Genomic DNA, 20,671 nt, shown 5'->3' with positions numbered 1-20,671 from the left:
CAGGGTAATGCCCGATTACACGACCTGTGTACAGAAGCAATTGCACTTTGGAATTTGGGTGCCTGAAACATGGCATATCTATCACTGCTGTACACCTTCCTGGCAACCTCAACACCACTGCTGATGCTCTAAGCAGGGCACTGCCCACCAAACATGTGGCAGTTCAACTCAGATATCCTCTCCTGGGTCTTCCAACAATGGGGTCACCCCACCATAGCCCTCTTTGCCACCCAGAACAACAAAAAGTGTCTTCATTTTTGTTCCAGTGCTGGCATAGGGAAGGGTTCTTTCGGAGATGCATTCCTGATCAATTGGTCATATCATCTCCTATATGCCTTTCCTCCCATACGTCTCAACAACAGGGTCATGATAAAGGCACGCATGGACCAAGGTGGTCTCCTGCCATACTCTCTATCTTTCCTATGCAGTGGAATAGTTTGCTTTTGGGCACTTAATAATGTCCCTTTAAAAACTGCCAGCTCTTTTCAGTTGTTTTTCCTCTTAGTCTTGCTTCCCATGGGAGCTTTCCTACCAGCTCTCGGAGTTTACTAAAGTCTGCCTTCCGGAAATCCATTGTTTCTTGCTGTTAGCTCATGTTAGCTCAACCAAAAATTCTGTTCCTCTTTAATGATTCTATTTAATATTTTTACTACTGTAAACTACTCTTTAACACCAGTATCCTTCCGGTAATGCTCTATGGCTGTGAAACCTGGAACACAATACTTCCAGAAGAATTAAAGCTGCAAACCACCCAAAGAGCAATAGAAAGAAAGTGGGTATAAGTAGGCTACAGCAAGTTACTATCGACGATTTGCGTGCAAGAAGTGGTGTCAGTGATGTCATCCAAATTATGTATTATCGGAAAAGGAGATGGGTTGGTCATGTAGCAAGACTGACACACAACATACGGACAGCACGTATACTCCACTGGTATCCACGAGACATAAAAAGAACAAGAGGAAGGTCTCCAGCACATTGGTTGGATCCTTTATGGAGTGTTCATGAAAGGACATGCACAAGAACTGCACAAAACAGGACAGCGTAGAAAAGTTGTGATCTACATCAGTGGCGAGACTATTTGCATTGATGAAATCACAGCTCTTCCAAGTATTCCAAGTAAGTATTACTGTATCATTTCAAAGCCCCTATCAGGCTCAAGATCCCATTTTGCTAGGAACTGTTACTGTGGACCTCTAAGTTACTAAAAATCTAAATGTTCTATTCCCACAATGTAAAAAAGCACTCTGAATTGTTAGTTTAATAGTTTAGCACCTGACATAATTAAGCTTAATCGGTTTCCTTTTTTGGGGTGGGGAATCACGCATATTTTATCATAGGTGAGTGCAGACTGTTTTTTTTTCTACAGATATTACCACACATAAATATAAAATCTTTGTTTCCAGTTATGTTCCCAAAGAAGTCATTCTACACAATAACGAGAATAAAAGTGATGTGCCACAAAGCAGGAACCAGAGTGTAATGCAGTACTGAAGGACCAAGAAAAACTCCCATATCTGTATAATGTTGTACAAGAGGTGTCATGTTCTTCATGGATATTATGTGTTACACACCATCACATGCAGGATAAACTCCATAACTGGTGCAGTGTATGTGAACTCCATCCTGGAGTGATAAGGAATGAAAAAATTTCAGACAGTCTAACATGATAAGATTGGAGTGTTGTGAGTTCCATAATCACTCAGTTTTCAAACTTGTATACTTAAAACTATGATCCTTACACCATATTTAGGTCCTAACTTTAAAAAACCAAATTTAAGAATAGGTCCCAACAGCCTAACTTCCCCATTTGTTTTATATTACAGTAGTGACCATGGGTCCCACCCTTGGGATACCATTGTATACAAATAGACAATAGACTGCCCTTGCTCAAGAGACCTCAGTAGGGTACTGACTAAATGTAACCAGGATGAAACAAACAAAAAGCTACAAGAGGACTAAGACAGTAAAATTAGCAGCTTTGAAAATTAGGCCCTGTGTCTTCAAACTATCTAGGTATCATACTGGAAAATGTCAAAATACCTTGAATTATCTTATTACTGTGATAAAATGTCTTTTAAAAACCCACACAAGGTGCAAAGTAATAGCTACAAACATTTTGGTTGTTTTTCAAGGTAAGGTTGCAAGCCAACTGACTTTGTTGTCTTTAGTAAACTGTTCTAGTCCTCTTGTGGCTTTACTATGTTCCCGATACGGAATTATAGCATTTAGGTCTTTGTTATTCTTTCTATTTTATTTTATTTAAAATTTTATATAATGCCATTAATTTACATTGCACTTCAAAATATGTTCCCTGTATTAAACAGCTTACAGTATAAGACAAGACAAATACAGAACAATACTTCTGGAAAGGGATAGGTGTGGGGATGGTTCTTAATGAAGAGAAGAAGGATTGCTGTAAGAGGAGTCTGAATGAGGAGAGAGGTAATAGGTAGATGAGGATGGAGAAGACTGAGTGTAAAGGAGCAGTAAGAAAGAAGGCATGAATAAATTTGGAGAAAGTGGGAAGTAAAGTGAGAGGATTCAGAAGAGCAAGTAATGAAAGTAGAGATGCAAGCTGGAAAGAAGGCTATGTAGATTGTCCTGGGATAAAGCAGCTTTTCTAATGGCACTTGCGTACCTAGAATTTTCAGGATGTGCCAATTGAACCATAGCAACACTTTGACTGGGTGCAGAAGGAACACATGGCTCTCAGTCAAAACTGTGTGCAATCAGCTCACTTCATGTGCTCTTGCTTTACATGTGTATCACTATAGTAATACCAGTAAGAAAAAAACTATGCTGATGGAAACTAGTGGAATCTGGCAACATTGCACATGGGCAACAGTAAATAAAATGTTCCAAGGGCCACACATAGCACTTTGATGAGCTGCATGTGCCAGCGGGCTACAGGTTGCCCACCAATGAGTAAGATGCAATGAGGACCAGTAAAAAGAGAGGATTAAAATGATTACAACATGGACAAGTGTCTTGGAAAAAGGGGGTCATGAAACTAGGGTAGACTTTGGAACTAAAGGAGGCCCCTGACTTGCGACCGCCCGAGTTCCGATCCCCTGCACTTACAACCATTTTCGTAAGTGCGGAAGGGGCCAAAAACCCACTTCTTACGTCCTGGGCCCGCATTTACAAGGGCGCACAGCACCTATCATAAACGAGGATTCGAGTTACAACACTCCCAACTAGCGATGCTTCCCCCAGAACCAATCGCGTCACAAGTCGGTGGCCTCCTGTATTAAGAAGAAAGAAGTGATTAGTATAAGTGAGAGACTATATATGAAGGAAGGAAGAGAGTTTATAATCCAAGATTAAGAAATGACTGAAAAAGGAAAATTAGCAAATACTAAGGTGTAGTGGGAAAGGAATTACATGTACAATTTATTTTTATTTTAGTGGTCTCTGAGTAACTGACAAAACAAAATTACAGTGATATTTTAAGATTTGTAAATTAACAAATAACTTCTGATTTAGAAATTTAGTAGAAAAATACAAAAAATAGATTAAAAAAGGTTATTTTTTCCTGTCTTTTATGCTTTAATGAAATATTAAAATACATTCTGGAATCCACCTCTATTAAATGATCTTTCATTTGTGTAGCGGCTATGTGTTCTTCTGTTTGGGAATGTTGGACCCATATTGGAATAAGCTCCAGTGTTATGAGCAGCATTTGGTCCACTGGAATTTCTGCCATCTCTGCTTGGTTTTTCAGAGTGAAGTACAATATGAAAGGTAATGTCATGCTCATATTGTTCTTTCATGCGCTGTATCTTTTCTCTCGGAACACCATGACTGTTTCTTCTATAGAATTAAAATTAACAGAAAAATGTAAGTACTTAGCTCTTTAAGGGTATCAGATGTATTTTCTTGTGTTTGCTAACCTTCCTGCTGTGTTTAGTAATGCACAAATTCTTGGCCCCAGGCTTTCACATTTTTCCCACATCTCAGCTAACTGCTGCCTATTTTCAAAGCTGTTTTTGGCCATTCCACTGCAAAATGTAACCCAAATAATTTTATAGGCAGAGAGAGGATGTAATTTTATATGAATACCTTGGAACCAGGGCGATTCCATTGAACCTGCTATGGAGAATATGGGAAATGTATTATTTTTATAAATATTATAAGCAGTGTTTCCTCTAAGATTTCCCATCCGTTAGTGGAGTGAGTTTTGTCTTGTGCACCAACATTGATGTCATGTCACTTATTAGGATCTGCGGCACCCACTAGTTACTAAAAACATTTTTATATATATATTTAAATTGTTATACAAGAAAAATACTAAACTGATGGATAATTAACAAGATGCATGACCCTGCGGTATGGGAATCGGGGCGGGGGTGGGAGATATGGGGGGGAGGCTCAGGCCACTGATGCAGGATACAGCTCAAGAGGGGGGCTGAGAGGTTGGGGAGATGGCAGCTCCTCACTGGGGGGAGGCCGGAGCTGGGCTGCCCATTCCTTCAGCAGTTCCTTGCAGAGTGGGCCCAGGACTAGGCTGCCCAGCCCCCAGAAAGCTGCTCGCTGGCGGGGGAAGTAGAGCTGGGCTGTCTGGCCCCAGGCCAGCCTGCAGTTCTTTATGGGAGGAATGGCTGGGGCTGGGCTGCCTGGCTCCCTCAACCAGTGGGGAACTGGGGCTATGCTGGCCAGCGCTCCCAGCTGCCTGGCTGGTAGCTCCTGCAGTAAAGGGGCCAGGGTGGCTGGCTGGCAGCCGCCCACCTGGCTGGTGCTGCAGTTGAGAACCAGGAGGATAGGTCTGGGGGCCACACAGCAATTCCAGCCCTGGAGCAGTCACTGCTGCCTGCCACGCAGTGGCTCTGGATGGGACCACCAGAGCAGCGGCCGCCAGCCAGGCAGTGACATCCTGCCCACCGTAGTTGGAACCAGGGCCAGTAAGGCTGCCCCAGCAAGGACAGCCCCACCACACCCTGGCTCCAGCTGGAGCAAAGGAGGGCAGGGTAGCTGCCATGCGGCCCTGCCAGAATCCACCAGATCGCCACCGCCACCACCACTCACCTAGGCAGCCAGCAGGAAAGTGAGTGGTGGTGAGTGCTGCTGCACGGCTCTGCAAGTGAGGTGGGTGAGCTTAACATTTCTTGTGCACGACCACACAGGCACACAGCCTAGAGGGAACCCTGATTACAAGTAGCTTTGTCTATTTGATTACTATCATAATGCTGTATTGGTGCAGAGTCAACTCAGTCTTCTGAGAGCTCACATCAGCAGAAAGGCAAACAATAGTTTTAAATTGCCCACTTACTGATACTAAGCCAAAAACACAGGTGTCAAGAACTATTGATCATGTCCAAGTGGGGCACAACTACCCTTCGCATAGGACAGAGCCAGGGTCCTAGCAGTACAGGGGACACTATCGAAGGCTTGGTAAGGCCTCTGATCTGTTGTAACACAGGACTGGAAAATGGACAATCCCCAAAGGAGGAACCAAAAGAGATGGTTGCTGTCATCTAGCAAGGAGAGACCGGAGCACAAGCAGAAGGGAAAGCTTCTCATGAGGAGAAATAGTACAGTTATATTTTAGTGCATCAGTCACAAAATGTAAGTGTTTTTGTTTGTATTACTGTAGCGTCTAGGCCTCCAAGCCATGGACCAGGATCCTATTGTGGTAGGCGCAGAACAAAAAGATACCTGCCCCTACGGATCTTACAATCTAAGACCCCTTTCTACTGATTTATATCCTTCAGGACAACTAGAATTCTTCTATGTTAATTTACTCCACAATGAGAGGTAAATAACAAAACTATTCCTAATTGGCCTCACTAGTCATTTACTAGAGTATTGCTGAGAACAGTCAAGAACAAAGGAACATCTAGCTCTTTATTCTAGCACAATAGTGGTTGTAATTAAGGGAAAAAAAGATGTACCTTGCCAACTCCCGAACATTGAATTTCCAGTGTGTGTCAGGTTCTTGGAATATAACTTCATAGTTATTCTCATACGCCTGATTTGAGAGAGTGCACAAAAATGTTAAAGGACTTACCATCTTAGTCTTTAAACCTCTTGAAGATTTATGCCAGTACTTAACATTCACTATGGCTGTGTCTACACTGGCGCAATCTTGCGCAAAGGCGGCTGCTCTTGCGCAAAAACTTGCTGCCTGTGTACACTGGCTGCGCGTTCTTGTGCAAGTAAACTGACATTCTAATGTATGAAATCAGGGCTTCTTGCACCAGAACTGACGCCCCCGCTCAGGAATAAGCCCTTTTGCGTAACTGTTCTTGTGCAAGAGGCCAGTGTAGACAGGCAACATTAATTTCTTGCGCAAGAAAGCCCTATGGTTAAAATGGCCATCAGAGCTTTCTTGCGCAAGAAAGTGTTTACACTGGCATGGATGCTCTTGCGCAAAAGCACATTTCTTGCGCAAAAGCACATGTCAGTGTAGACGCTCTCTTCTGGAAGAGTTTTTGCATAAGAATTCTTCCGCAAAAGAGTTCTTGCACAAGAAGCTGCCAGTATAGACGTAGCCTATCTTCCTAGTCACTTAACCCAGGAATTCTGAAATTTAGGATGGACTGACTACATTCTTCCCATTCCTAACCACACAGATTTCCTTTCCCAATCACAATTACATAACATGCCTGTGATAACTACAACAACTGCTTAGATAGAAATGTGGAATTAAAGAAAAACTATTTAAAATATTGTTTAAAAAGAATCCAAGTCAATAGCTGGAAAGGAAAAGGAGAGCCAGCGCTATATGATCAGTCATAAGTTTACAATTTGGTTCACAATCTGATCTAGATTTCTGTTACCACACATCTATCCACACATGGTCACTCACAACCTTAATTTTTATTGGAAAAATTACACACAACAAGCATTAGTTTGGTAGCAGTTAAGAAGACACACCACTGTTTCCTACATCTTGACGATCTCAACCTTGTAAACTCTGACAAGACTACAAACCAAGATGGCTGTAACTTAAACATTACCATTAAAGGCTGATATAAATGCACTCTCTAGAGTCTTTGTGTGACCTCTACACAGCAAGCTATACTAAGGCCGTAAATCAGTACTTTTAGTGTTTGTCAGAAAAACAATATGGAAAATAAGTGGGAAAAGGGAAATTACAGGATGATTTCTTGTTAATGATGGGTTATGTTTAACAACAGACAATCTTTTCAAGGGATTTTTGCTCGTACTGAACTAAACAGTTGATTAGCATGTACATGTACACAGACATATTTCTTCATTTCTGCAAGGACTCAACTGTTGATAAATATAACTAAATATCAAAAGAAAAACTGAAATACTATTTTTTAAAATATTTTCCTATTTTTTTCAATCAGTCCACCTCTTAAGTTTCATAGCTAGTCATTTAGAATGATAGAAGATCAGAGTTTTCCCTACCATAATCACATATGGCTTCATTTCCCAAGCACGGACGTTGGTGTTATCAATAATAACTGGAGATTTCCCATTCTTCATTGCTTTATGTGCTGTAACATAACATTAAATAAAGCTCAAAAACATCATGGATCCAGACTGGAAGTTGTTCTCTTTGGATAGCCCCCAGCAAGTCAGGTCCTATTCCTAACTTGGACTTTGAGAGCCCAGCACAATGAAAACAAATAACAGCAGACTATCATCAGCTAACACTTTAAAATTGCTTAAAAATATTAAGCACTTGACAGTAAAACTTGAATAAAAATATATATTCTAAATATTGATATTTAGTTTTAGAACATACTTGGATTTACATAAGCAGTAGCAATCAAAATGAAATGTATAAAGGGCATTTGATTTGCTAGCAGATATAAATACACTTTGGTAAAATATTATAATGTAATACTGCTATGCACAAGTTCACACTGATCAATCTCTTTAAAAGACTGTCACAATTTTCTTCCTAAAATAAGGTTACTGTTGTTCAGCTTCTAAACTTAGTAAATATTTTTCTAATTAACTCATAAATCACCTCTTTGACACCTCAAATACCTGCTGTAAACATCACAAATCAAAACCAATAGATGGTTAAGCTATTAGATTGTGAACAATAATACATTTGTCAGTATCAAGTAGTCGTCATATGTGGGTTTGCATACCACGTGTCAGTATCTAAATTTCACAACATCTGCACTTTTTGGGTACAGCTAGACTACAAGTTTTTGTAGGAAAAAGGTACGCAAAATGCACTCCGCATTTTGCGTACCTTTTTCCAATTATTTTGTTGGGAGAGGCTTTCCCAACATTTGGCCTGTTTAGACTGGGCCAAATGTCGGGAAAAAAACCCCTCTTTCGGAAGCACCCTTCTTCCTCGTAGAACAATGAATACTGGGGCTTCCGAAAGAGCGCATTTGCTCTTCTGCAAAAAAAAGCGGAAGAGCAAAGAAATTCCCTGGATGCAGCGGAGTTTTTTCGGGATACCAGAGGTATCCCGAACTCTCCCCTTCCTCCCCCCCGCAGTCTAGCCATATCCTTTGTGTTTACTGCTTTTAAAGATAAAAACTTAACCATGAGTTTCTAAAAGTTCATTCACACAACACTGAATTTATTTCTTTAGCATCCTAGAGAACAAGGGAAGTCCTATGTTTTTTTTAGAAGACTGACAAGCCTGGAAGATTCACTTTAAATTTGTCTTTCATTCATCCTAGTATGTCACTATCGTACAAGGATTCTATGTTGAAAAATTATGGATCTGAGGGCTGTGTAAGTGCCTAGACAAATAGACTGACAGGAGAGAGTCTATTAAGATTATAAAGAAACTAGAAATGGTTTCAGTTACCTCTCTTTTGGTTCCATGTGTGTGCTTCTTCTAGACAATCATGATTGAACAAATAGGTGCCATCTTCCGTGAAGAAAAAGTCATCAGTGCTAAGAATCACAGCACCAGGAAATTCATGTTTCAGTTGTCTGAAAAATGGTGAGAGAAGGATTAGCACACACAAATCTATTCCTTTATAACTTGTGAATAAAAATTTGCATGACTGATTATGAATTGCATACTGCTTTCATTCTGCAGATGCCAATTTTAAAAAATCCTAAAAGTTATTTCCTCAATTTCTTGAAAGACAGGTGGACAGAAATGGAGTTAAGAGCATGTTTTTGATCCTTTCTCTTAATCTGTAAAAAAGATCAACAACAGGTGTCTAACTTGTGATTCTACTCATAATTCATGTTGACCTATCCAGTTGTCTTTCTGAATTAGCTGAGGGACAAATGCTTATAAATTTTCAAAAAGCTATGAGTAACCTCAAGATAATCAGCCCTTTTGGAAGATATAAAGAGAATCTGGTCACGTGAATTTTTCCTTTTAAAAGGGATGTTTGTAAATAAAAAAGTATCAGTTTTTCAAACATTATTGGGAAAAATAAGTAGGGAGTGAAGAAGAAGGTATGGTTTGCTGCAAAGGAAGCAATTTTCATTTTTATCCTACTATATTTCGTGGTTTTTCTTCTATCCTGCCTCTTCTTTTTTTTTTTTTTTAGATATATAGCACACATCTGCATTTTATTTGCAAATAAACATTAGCATGATTAATTAAAATATTACTGCTCTTTTAATGTAATACATAAAGTTTATCAGAACAAATTTTTGTCCACTATTGACTTTTGATAGATTTACTTAGGCGGCTAGTTGCATGTTTAATTTATACTTATCCCTTTTCCTCTGCAGTTTAAAACTTTTATTTCATTTTATAATTGTAAACACATTTTTCTAAGTGAATATGCTTAAATCTACTGGACCTGATGTTTAAGTCTCTTAATCATAAAACAGGTCCACTATGGGCAACGGACCTGCAAATTCTTCCTCATATGCCTCATAGTTGATGCATCTCCATGAGTGATGGTTTGCTCAGTTTCCATGCCCCTTCTGTCTAGAGATTTCCGGTAAGATTTTGGAAGGTGAGTTGTTTGTGCTATTGACAAATGTTTTTCTCCTAGGTACAACATAAGAACGGCTTTACGGGGTCAGACCAAAGGTCCATCTAGCCCAGTATCCTGTCTGCCCACAGTAGCCAGCACCAGGTTCCCCAGAGAGGGTGGACCGAAGACAATGATCAAGCGATTTGTCTCCTGCCATCCTTCTCCAGCCTCTGACAAACAGAGGCCAGGGACACCATTTCTATCCCCTGGCTAATTGTCTTTTATGGACCTAACCTCCATGAAATTATCTAGCTTCTCTTTAAACTCTGTTATAGTCCTAGCCTTCACAGCCTCCTCTGGCAAGGAGTTCCACAGGCTGACTATACGCTGTGTGAAGAAGAACTTTCTTTTATTAGTTTTAAACCTGCTACCCATTAATTTCATTTGGTGTCCTCTAGTTCTTCTAGTATGGGAACTAATAAATAACTTTTCTTTATCTGCCCTCTCCAGACCACTCATGATTTTATAGACCTCTATCATATCCCCCCTCACTCTCTTCTTTTCTAAACTGAAAAGTCCCAGTCGCTTTAACCTCTCTTCATATGGGACCCGTTCCAAACCCCTAATCATTTTAGTTGCCCTTTTCTGAACCCTTTCCAAGGCCAAAATACCTTTTCTGAGGTGAGGAGACCACATCTGTACACAGTATTCAAGATGTGGGCGTACCATAGTTTTATATAGGGGCAGTAAGATATTTTGTCTTATTTTCTATCCCTTTCTTAATAATTCCTAGCATCCTATTTGCCTTTTTGACCGCCACTGCACACTGTGTGGAAGTTTTCAGAGAACTATCCATGATAACTCCAAGATCTCTTTCCTGATTTGCCATAGCCAAATTAGCCCCCATCATACTGTACGTATAATTGGGGTTATTTTTCCTGATGTGCATTACTTTACATTTATCCACATTAAATTTCATTTGCCATTTTGTTGCCCAATCACTCAGTTTGGTGAGATCTTTTTGGAGTCCCTCACAGTCTGCGTCTGTCTTGACTATCCTAAACAGTTTGGTATCATCCACAAACTTTACCACCTCACTGCTTACCCCTTTCTCCATATCACTTGTGAATAAGTTGAAAAGGATTGGTCCCAGGACTGATCCTTCGGGGACACCACTAGTTACCCCTCTCCATTCTGAAAATTTACCATTTATTCCTACCCTTTGTTTCCTGTCTTTTAACCAGTTCTCAATCCAAGAAAGGACCTTCCCTCTTATCCCATGGCAATGTAATTTACACAAGAGCCTCTGATGAGGAACCTTGTCAAAGGCTTTCTGAAAATCTAAGTATACTATATCTACTGGATCCCCCTTGTCTGCATGTTTGTTAACCCCTTCAAAGAACTCTAATAGATTAGTAAGACATGATTTCCCTTTCAGAAACCATGTTGACTTTTGTCCAACAAATTATGTTCTTCTATATGCCTCACAGTTTTATTCTTTACTATTGTTTCGACTAATTTGCCCGGTACTGAAGTTAGACTTTTACCGGTCTGTAATTGCCAGGATCGCCTGTAGAGCCCTTTTTAAATATTGGTGTCGATGACAATACAAAATGACCAACCCATTCAAATGTGCCACTAATCAGCAGTGGGAAGTTAGGATGGTTTTTTTTCTATAGCCTCCGAATTGAAGCACATACTTACCCATACTTTTTGCCCTTGTTACAAACCACAATTGTTGGGGAATAACATAAAACATAAATGAAAAATTACAATTGTTTTCTCATGAATGTGCTTGGATCCAAATTTCTTTTGTTTCCATTGCAAGATTGTCTACTCTTGAGTTAAAAGCTATGGGAAGGGGACTTCCAGGTCCGAGAAATCTGTAAGGAATTCATTATGGAAATTTCCTTTCAGCATCCATCAGGGGTCTGGGTCTTCCTAGTCACATTAGAGGATACTGGGCCTTCCAGAAACCTTATAGCTACTAGTGAGGCTTGGCCTACCTACACAGAGGCCCTGTACCACCATGCAGGTTCTGGCCCCCCAATAACCCCTTCCCAGTTCTCCATCAATCCAAATATCTAGGAACTCTACTGCACAGGGATGGTTCCAGTGAGGCAGCTATGCCTCAGTCTCCCTTTTCCATGGAGGGTCCATAATCTAGCTGCTACACCTAGACTGCTGAAGAGCTGCTAAAACCAGTTCTTAAAGTATGCCTGGTCTAAAGAGATCACTGACTCTACAAATAAAATTCCTACAACTCTAGCTGGATTGTTGAGGGGTGGAGTTCCAGAGAGTCCGGTGGAAACTCCCTTTTGATTGGCTGATTTTCCCACTGCCCTGCCCTCCTTTGTGTCAGCAGACAATCCAGAGTTCTCTCTCCTCAGGTACCCAGCAATAATCTAATAGGCTACACCTAGATAGCCATGCTATTTTGGATACTGGAAGTATCCTGAAATAGCAATTCCACGTCTTTAAACGCACCCATTATTTCAAAATATATTTCTAAATAATGGGCACGCTATTCTGGCATCCCTGTAACCCTCATTCCACGAGGGTTAAGGGACTTATCGGAATAGCGCTTTATTTAAAAATTACCTCAAAATAAGCTATGCAATTTGCAGGGGAAGAGTGCTGTGTAGATCCACCCACAGAGAACAAGAGAGCTAAACAGTCCATCTTTTTAATCCTCTCTCTCTGAGAAACTAGCCAGAAAGGGAAGTTACTCACTTGGTACAGTAACGACGATTCTTCGAGATGTGGGTCTCCACTGTTGGTGTTGGACTTGTCCCTGTGCTGCAGATCAGAGATATTTTTCAGCAGTATCTGGTCAGATCCGTGTGGCGTTCGCACCTTTCGAGTATGCACGTGCAGCCCAACTCTCCTCAGTTTCTTCATGCAAGCTCTCTAGCCTGTAGTGAATCCAAAGAAGAGGGGAGAAGGGTGGGTTGTAGAGCACCCACAGGGAGGACACACATCTCAAAGAACTGTTGTCACTGTACCAGATGACTAACTTCCCTTTCTTCTCCAAGTGATGTCCCTATGGGTGTACCACTGTTGGTGAATATGGAGCAGTATTCATAATCTGGTTGGTGGGCTTCAGGTTAAGTGCTGTGCGCTGATGAAAAGACTGTGAGAGCTACTGTAGAGCTTGTGTCTACTTGTGAAGGAATTGCATAATGTCTCATGAAGGTGTGGTTGGATGACCACGTAGCTGCTGCCCGGATGTCCTTAAGAGAAACTCTCTTTAAAAATGCTGTTGAGATGGCTACTGCTTGCATGGAGTGTGCACTGGGGGGTGCAGGAAGTGTTCTGTTCCTGAATGAGTAACATTGGGTGATGCAAGACGTTATCAGCTTGGAAATATGCTGGGATGATAGAGGTATTCCCAGAGAGAGTTCCACAAGTGATAAAAATAGTCTGTGATCTGCAGAAGGGTCACGTGTGGTCAGTGTAAAAGGATAGGGCCCTGCGGACATCGAGTATGTAAAACTGCCTCCTCGCAGGAAGCTTGGGACTTTGAATAAAATGTAAGGAGGATAATGGGCTCGTTGACATGGAATTCTGAGCAAACTTTGGGTAGAAAGGTAGGATGTAGTCGGAGGACCACTCTGTACTTGTAGAATATTGTTTAAGGCGGGGATGTCATGAGGGCTGCAATCTCACTAATTTGTCTTGTGATATGATTGCCATTAGGACTAAAGTCTTTGTTGTTAATAGCGAGAGCAAGCAGGTGGCTAAAGGCTCAAACAGTGGTCTGGTAAGTGAGTCGAGCACCGGTTCTAAGTTCCATACAGAAGCAATGGTTACGTGGAGGGATTAGATAGTGTAATCCCTTGAGAAATCTCTGATGAGAGGGTGTGCAAATAAGAAGAAATCATCTATTGAAGGGTGAAATGCTGTCATAATGGTAAGGTGTACTCTAAAGGAGGCAAGCGATAGACCATATTGTCTGAGATGCATAATATAATCAAGAATGGTCTGTAGGGGAGCTATGGTTGATTGAGTACCCCTTTCATTACACCATGTTGTAAAGCATTTCCACTTGTGCAGTTAAGTATTGTGAGTGGTCTGTCGTTGACTCTGGAGCAACACTTCTCTCACTTGTCGTGAGTACCTCCTCTCCTCTTCTGAGAACCCGAGAAACCATGCTGTGAGGAGCAATTTCTGGTTGAGGATAGAGGAGAAGCACCTGCTTTCTGAGAGAGGAAGTCTGGACAAGTTGGAAGGGAGTAAGAAGGTCAATGAGACAACAGATGAAGATAGGGAAACCAAGTCTGTCTAACCCATGCTGGGGCTATGAAGCTGACCCAGGAATTGTCTGACTGGATCTTTCTGATGACCATTGGAATGAGGAGTATTGGGGGAAATACGTAACAGAGGGGAGCCTGCTATGTGATTAGAAAAGTGTCCCCTAATGATCCTGGTCCTACTTCTGCTCTAGAGCAATACTGGGGACACTTGGCATTCTGATAAGTTGTGAAAAGATCTACTTTTGGAAACGCCTAGCAATGAAATATGGTCAGTATGACTTCTTTGTGGATCTCCCACTTGTGGTCTGCTGCAAAGTGCCATCTGAGAGTATCTGCAGTTATATCATTGACTCCTGAGAGGTATGATGTTAAGGTTGATATTATTTTCGATACACCAGTTCCAGAGGCATACAGCCTCTGTGCAAAGGGATGGAGAGCGGGCCCCACCGTGACGACTGATATAGAACATGGTGATGACACTGTTGGTAAGGATGCATGCCGTGAATCCATGAATGTGCTGGATGAAATGCTTGAGGTGTTGGCTACCACACGGAGCTTCAGGAGATTAATGTGCACCATGGATTCATGGGTTGACCATTTCCCCATACCACGGTGGTTGTGCATATGCGCATCCCAGCCCAGGAGAAAGGCATCCATGGTGATTTGTATAGAAGGTTTTGTTTGTTGAAAGGACACACCGGTGAGGAGGCTTTTTGGGTCGGTCCACCAATGCAGTGACTCGATAACTGCGTGTGTAATGTTTGGCTGGGGTGTAAACTGAGGACATTCAGTGCTGCAGACAACGGAAGTGGACACTTGCGTAAGGAACCGTGTAAGTTGAGGCAGCCATGTGCTCCATTAGACAGAGGCAAGTGAGTATTGTTACTGTGGGGCTGGAGGCTATAATGGAAATGAGACTTTAAGGCTTCAAAGTGTTGGACAGGAAGGAGTGAGTATGCTTTGGTGGGATCTAGGTGGGTACCTATGAATTCTAGTGACTGAGTGGGACACAGGGTGGATTTCTTTTTGTTTATGATGAGGCTGAGAGATTCAAAACCCTCTGGGTGAAAAGGAACATGCGAAATGTTTCTTGTCATGATGGACTTTGTATAATGCAGTAATCTAGGTAAGGAAATATGGTGGAGGAGGAATATACCTTCCTACAAAACAAATCTAATTTCTTGTGTTCCTTATCATAGACAGCAGACTTGTACTGGGGGTTATGGAATCTCTGATTTGCTGCATCCACAACTAGAATGTTCAGTTGTGGATGATGGAATAAGTAGACCATGCCTTTTGAGGGTATGAAACACTTCTTATTGGCTTGTTAGTAGGCGGAGCCGACGATGGTGTTAACCATACCTCATCTTCTGCTTCCATAATTTCTTCATCAATTGGAAGTGCGATCTTTAATTTGGCAGTCGGGTGTAGGTTCTTTTGGAGCCTATGTTGTTTTCCCTGAACCTCAGAGTAACCTCTTGGCTGGTAGCGACCCTTTTAAAAAGCTTGTGGAACTGTTTCAGGTTGTCGGTTGGAGACATGTTGTCTGGAATGACCATCTCATCGGGAGAGGATGATGATTTGGTGAGGCTCCTTGTGGTTCCTGCTCCAGCTCGTCACTGATCTGTCCCTCTATGGTACCTAATTCCTCTGTCAGTGGGAAAGGACTATGAGAACGGGAGGGTGGTAATGATCTATGGACAGGTATGGATGGTGCCATGGAGAAATGTCACGAGAGAGCACAATGATGGCATGCTGACCACTGTGATGTGGGTGAGGATGATAGGACCATTCAGAATAGCATAGAGGACAGTGATGGTACCATGATATCTGTCTATCATGAGACCTGGTTGGAGAGGAATTCTGAGATGAAAAAACACTCCTCCAGTCTTTGTCATATTCCGAGTAGTGAGAGAGCACCGGTGATCGCGATAAACAGAGGAAGTATCTAGTTGGTGATGGAGACCAAGAAGGTTGCATGTGGGATTCGTCCCATGGTGATTGAGATCATGGTGCCATAGTCAGTGCCGGTGCATCAGTACTATGCTTGTAGTATGAATGGTGCCGGGAATCGGGAGCATCTTGCAGTGCGGGATGACCTAGGTGCCGATGGAAGAGGTGCTGGTGGAAGTGCACCAGTTCCGGGCTTGGTGAACAAGGCAGTGGTCTAGTGGATTTTGCCTTGGCTTACGTCAGTGCCGGGGCCTGGTTTGGCACCTGCAGGCTGGCAGTGCCAGAGTCTTATCTGGTTCTGAGGTTGCCTGCAGCTTTGGTGCTGTTGGGGTCAGTGCTGCTGTTTGTGTCTTTGGCTTTGGTTCTGTGACCAATGCGGCACTGGGGTGGCCAGTGCCAGAAGTGCCTGGTTTGTCTCCCATGCTGACTCTACGAGGCAGGGAGCGGGCTGGAGAGACCTTCTTCCTTGTTTGTGATGTACTGGAAGAGGAGCTTGCCCATTCCTTGTTTGCTAGGGGCCTCTTGATGAGTATTCCCCTCTTCAGGTGCTTGGGGCTCAAGAGCCTTTTTAAAGAGAAGAATTCTTATTCTGAGCTCTGTCTTTTCGTGCCCTGGCTGTGAGGCTGCTGCAGTGCACACATTTTTGGGAGAGAACTATTTACATGAGGAAAAACAAGTCTCTCTTTTTGGGAGGTGGTCCTCTGTGTGGCTATGTGCTGCGCGGAGCAGGGTTTTTTTTTACAGAGTTTAACTTGGCAATACCTAGTGAGGTTCCACGCTGTCAAGATGAGTGTTTAACTCATCTTAAGTCACGTTTGAAGTCTTTCTTCTTTTTCTGTGAAGGGCCGTTTTGCTGTGGTGTTTCTCAACAGGGAGAGGGAGAACTATTTATATGAAGTAAAATAAGTCTTTCTTTTTTTTTAAAACAACTACATCTAGGAAAAAAACTATATAAACAGGGATACTAAACTGATTAAATAACTAATTAACTGTTTTTGTTTGCAGGAAAGGCAGCGGAGGAAAGAGATCAAGCTCTGTCTGCGACCAGGGGTGGTAGGAAGGAACTGAGGGGAGTCGGGCTGCGTGTGCAAACTCTGCTGCATGTGCGCAGCCTGACCAGATACTGCTAGAAAAATCTCTGATCTGCAGTGCAGGGGACAAGCCCAACACCAACAATGGAGCACCCATGGGGACATCACTCAAAAAACTACCTCATCTGCTCCCCTCCCCTTCTGCCTCTCTACAACATCCCCCCTGGGAAAGGGGAGAAGGGCACCTAGTTGTAGCCTCCCAGGCCTGGGAAAATGGTGTGTGAAGAACTAGAAATGTTTTAAGAATTGGGATGGGAGTGTAGGAAGACAAATGTGTGGACAGAATTACTTACTAGAGGGTAAGGCATCTGTGATATCAATTTCATTTCAGGAGCTAGAACCCTCTTATGCTCTCCCTTACTTTTTTCAGTACATTTTAAACACTAGCTATAAGAAATTATACTAGACAACAGGAGGGAGTGAACGGCAAGACATAATGGTTGTGTAAACAGTAACAACAGATATGTGAATAATATATTTAATTTCATAATTTTGCCGGGTTTTTTTCTACTCATAGATGTTACTTTTATTTGGATTAGAAATAATTTCACATTGGCCAGTTAAGTCACCACCTTAAAACATCCAGCCAGTCTAAATATAATCGAGGTCTGGAGGGGAGTTCCAGTTTTAGTTTTTCTTTTATTTCAGTTCATGTGCACAGACCCATGCATAAGGAAAGCGTTAACAGCTCCGACTAGGCGATGTCCCAAGATCAAACTATGTAGAATCATAGAACACTAGGACTGGAAGGGACCTCAAGAGGTCATCAAGTCCAGTCCCCTGCCCTCATAGCAGGACCCAGTACTGTCGCTAGACCATCCCTGATAGACATTTATCTAACCTACTCTTAAATATCTCCACAGATGGAGATTCCACAACCTCCCTGGGCAATTTATTCCAGTGTTTAACCACCCTAGCAGTTAGGAACTTTTTCCTAATGTCCAACCTAAACCTCCCTTGCTGCAGTTTAAGCCCATTGATTCTTGTTCTATCCTCAGAGGCCAAGATGAACAATTTTTCTCTCTCCTCATGACACCTGAAAACTGCTATCATGTCCCCCCTCTCTCTTCTCTTTTCCAAACTAAACAAACCCAATTCTTTTAGCTTTCCTTCATAGGTCATGTTCTTTAGACCTTTAATGATTTGTTGCTCTTCTCTGGACTCTCTCCAATTTCTCCACATCTTTCTTGAAATGTGGTGCCCAGAACTGGACACAATACTCCAACTGAGGCCTAACCAGCGCAGAGTAGAGCGGAAGAATGACTTCTCATGTCTTGCTCACAACACATCTGTTAATGCACACCTGTTAATGAGTTGATTAGGGATGTAAATGTGTAACTAGTTACCTGATAAGCTTTATGCTTATCAGTTTCTGTTAACTACTAAACACTGCCTGGAGTCTCAACCACAGGGCTGGCAGCCAGGCACACTGCGATGCTGAGGCCACAGGTAGCAGATGAAGCCTTGGGCATGCAGGGCCAGCTGCTGGGACTGTGGGCACATGGAGCTAGCACCCAGTATCCTGGGATGCTGGGACTGCAGGTGGCAGCAGAAGAGTCCCACGTGCACAGGCTAGCAGTGGGGATTTACACATAAAACACAGCACTCCCTACGCTTCTAGTTTCCCAGTTAAATATTTAACTTTGTAATCGAAAGAATTTTAATTGGTTACAGTTATTGTTTTTGTTATTTACATCCATACATAAAAGTTATATGGTTGGTGTATCAATGCTTGTGAGCGTGTCATTTTGTACAGTCAGACACAGGTCACACCTAGAAAATGCTTTGTGCACTAGCCAACCTGGCATTCAGATAATTTGTTTTTGGCTTCTTGCCTCTTTGAGCACTTGTGCTCCATGTATACCACTTTCTCCCTCCTCTCACAATTGATACAATCTTACCTGCTACCCGTTTGTTTGATGTTGCCCTCACTTTTATTTTTTTTCTGCCAATGGTCTAGTGTCCTCTGCACTAAACTTTTTGTTTTTCCAGCCCTTCTGACCTTTTTCAGAGCAGACTGAACATCCGGCTACCATTTTTGCTTCATGCTTTTTACATCATCTAAGTTAGGAGGTACAGGACAGAAGATAACATGGGTGGGAAAGCGGCACATAAACTCACCTTCCTCCTGGATTCCTGTATCTGCAGATAAAATGTCACGTTGTGCACTGAAAGCCACCCACGTTCCCTCCTTGTTCCCATTGTGGCCTCCCACAAGGGAGCAACTCTTAAGTAGAAGGCTTCAGCTTCAGGCACCTGCCCATTAGCCCAAGTTCTTTTCTCTACTCCTCTAGCACTCAAGTCTGCCTTAGGTGTAATCAATGGATATTATGCACCCAAACATCATGGATTCTTTTTGTGAATGGGAAAGAGTTAGAACTACCACAAAAAGAGGGGAAAGATGAAGTAGAGCCAAGTAATAAGAGTAAGAAAAAAGAAAGAACAAAAGAGAAAAGACATCAAGCAAAAAAGGAGACAGAAAACCAGATGAACAGGTCAGAGAGAAAAGAGAGGGCAGCAACATTGTCAGGGTATGGTTTAGAAATGTTAAATATTGGTCAATTGAATAGTCAATTAACCTCCTGAATTCTTATCAGTTACTCAACTATTCTATAGTCTCTGAATGACCATTTGCCTTGGGCTGTAAAGTTCCCCAAGTGGGCCACCCAACCCATAAATGAGGTGTCCGTCATGATTGTGTGCATGGGGGGCGGATGCGGGAATGGGGTGCCTTCTAGCATGTTTTGAGGAATTGTCCACCAATGAAGGGAGTTGAGAATGCGTGGTGGAATAGCCACTATTTTGGAGAGTTGATCCCTGGAAGGCTTGTAGGTTGTCGCCAACCATGATCTTAGGCCCCTCATGTGGAGTCCGGCCAACTTGACAACATACGTCATAGAGGCCATACGTCCGAGAATTTTGAGACATTCACGGACCGTCATGGTAGGAACTGATCGTGCAGTCATGATAAGGTCGCGAATGGTGTTGAATCTTTGTTTGGGCAGCGTAGCTTTTGCTGCTACCATGTCGACGAAGGCCCCTATGAACTCCAGTTTCTGCACTGGAAGTAGGATAGATTTTGCATGGTTTATATGAAAGCCCAGGTTGATCAGAAGGTGCACTGATCAGAAGGTGTAGTGTCGGTCATGGCTTTGGTTTCCCGAAGGGACAACCCCTTTATGGAGGCAGTCGTCCAAGTATGGGAAAATCGTAACCCCTTGACGCCGAAGTGAGGACGTTACAACCATCAGGGTTTTGGAAAACACCCTGGGGGCAGTTGAGAGTCCAAAGGGAAGCACTTGGTACTGGTAATGTTGGGTGCCCACCATAAACCACAAGAAACGTCTGTGAGCAGGATGTGGAAGTAGGCATCCTGGAGGTAGAGAGCCAAAAGCCAATCCCCTTGATCCAGTATGGGGATGACTGTTGCTAAGGTTACCATATTGAAACGGTGGTAAACAATGTACTTGTTGAGTCTTCTTAAATCCAATATGGGTCGCCATCCTCCACTCTTGGTCTGGGTTAGGAAGTAGGTTGA

At 42.4% G+C, this 20,671-nt stretch overlaps 1 protein-coding gene across 1 annotated transcript in view; it reads right to left on the bottom strand.

Annotated features, from left to right (window-relative positions):
- Positions 1 to 2,230: 2,230 nt before the first annotated feature.
- Positions 2,231 to 20,671, bottom strand: part of N4BP2L1 (NEDD4 binding protein 2 like 1) — a 35,210-nt gene continuing 16,769 nt past the window's right edge. Inside the window, exons 2-5 of the mRNA XM_075919205.2 lie at positions 8,753 to 8,880; positions 7,378 to 7,466; positions 5,892 to 5,968; positions 2,231 to 3,813 (exon numbers count right to left, since the gene is read on the bottom strand). Coding sequence (XP_075775320.2) covers positions 3,561 to 3,813; positions 5,892 to 5,968; positions 7,378 to 7,466; positions 8,753 to 8,880 — 547 coding nt within the window. The 3' untranslated portion in view covers positions 2,231 to 3,560. The remainder of the gene's footprint in view (positions 3,814 to 5,891; positions 5,969 to 7,377; positions 7,467 to 8,752; positions 8,881 to 20,671) is intronic.

The sequence above is a fragment of the Pelodiscus sinensis genome, chromosome 1 (genome assembly GCF_052426305.1).
Source record: "Pelodiscus sinensis isolate ZL-2025 chromosome 1, ASM5242630v1, whole genome shotgun sequence".
NCBI classification, from domain to species: Eukaryota; Metazoa; Chordata; order Testudines; family Trionychidae; genus Pelodiscus; species Pelodiscus sinensis.
The sequence above is the reverse complement of the archived record's forward strand: the minus strand, read 5'-3'. Positions and strand labels throughout refer to the sequence as shown.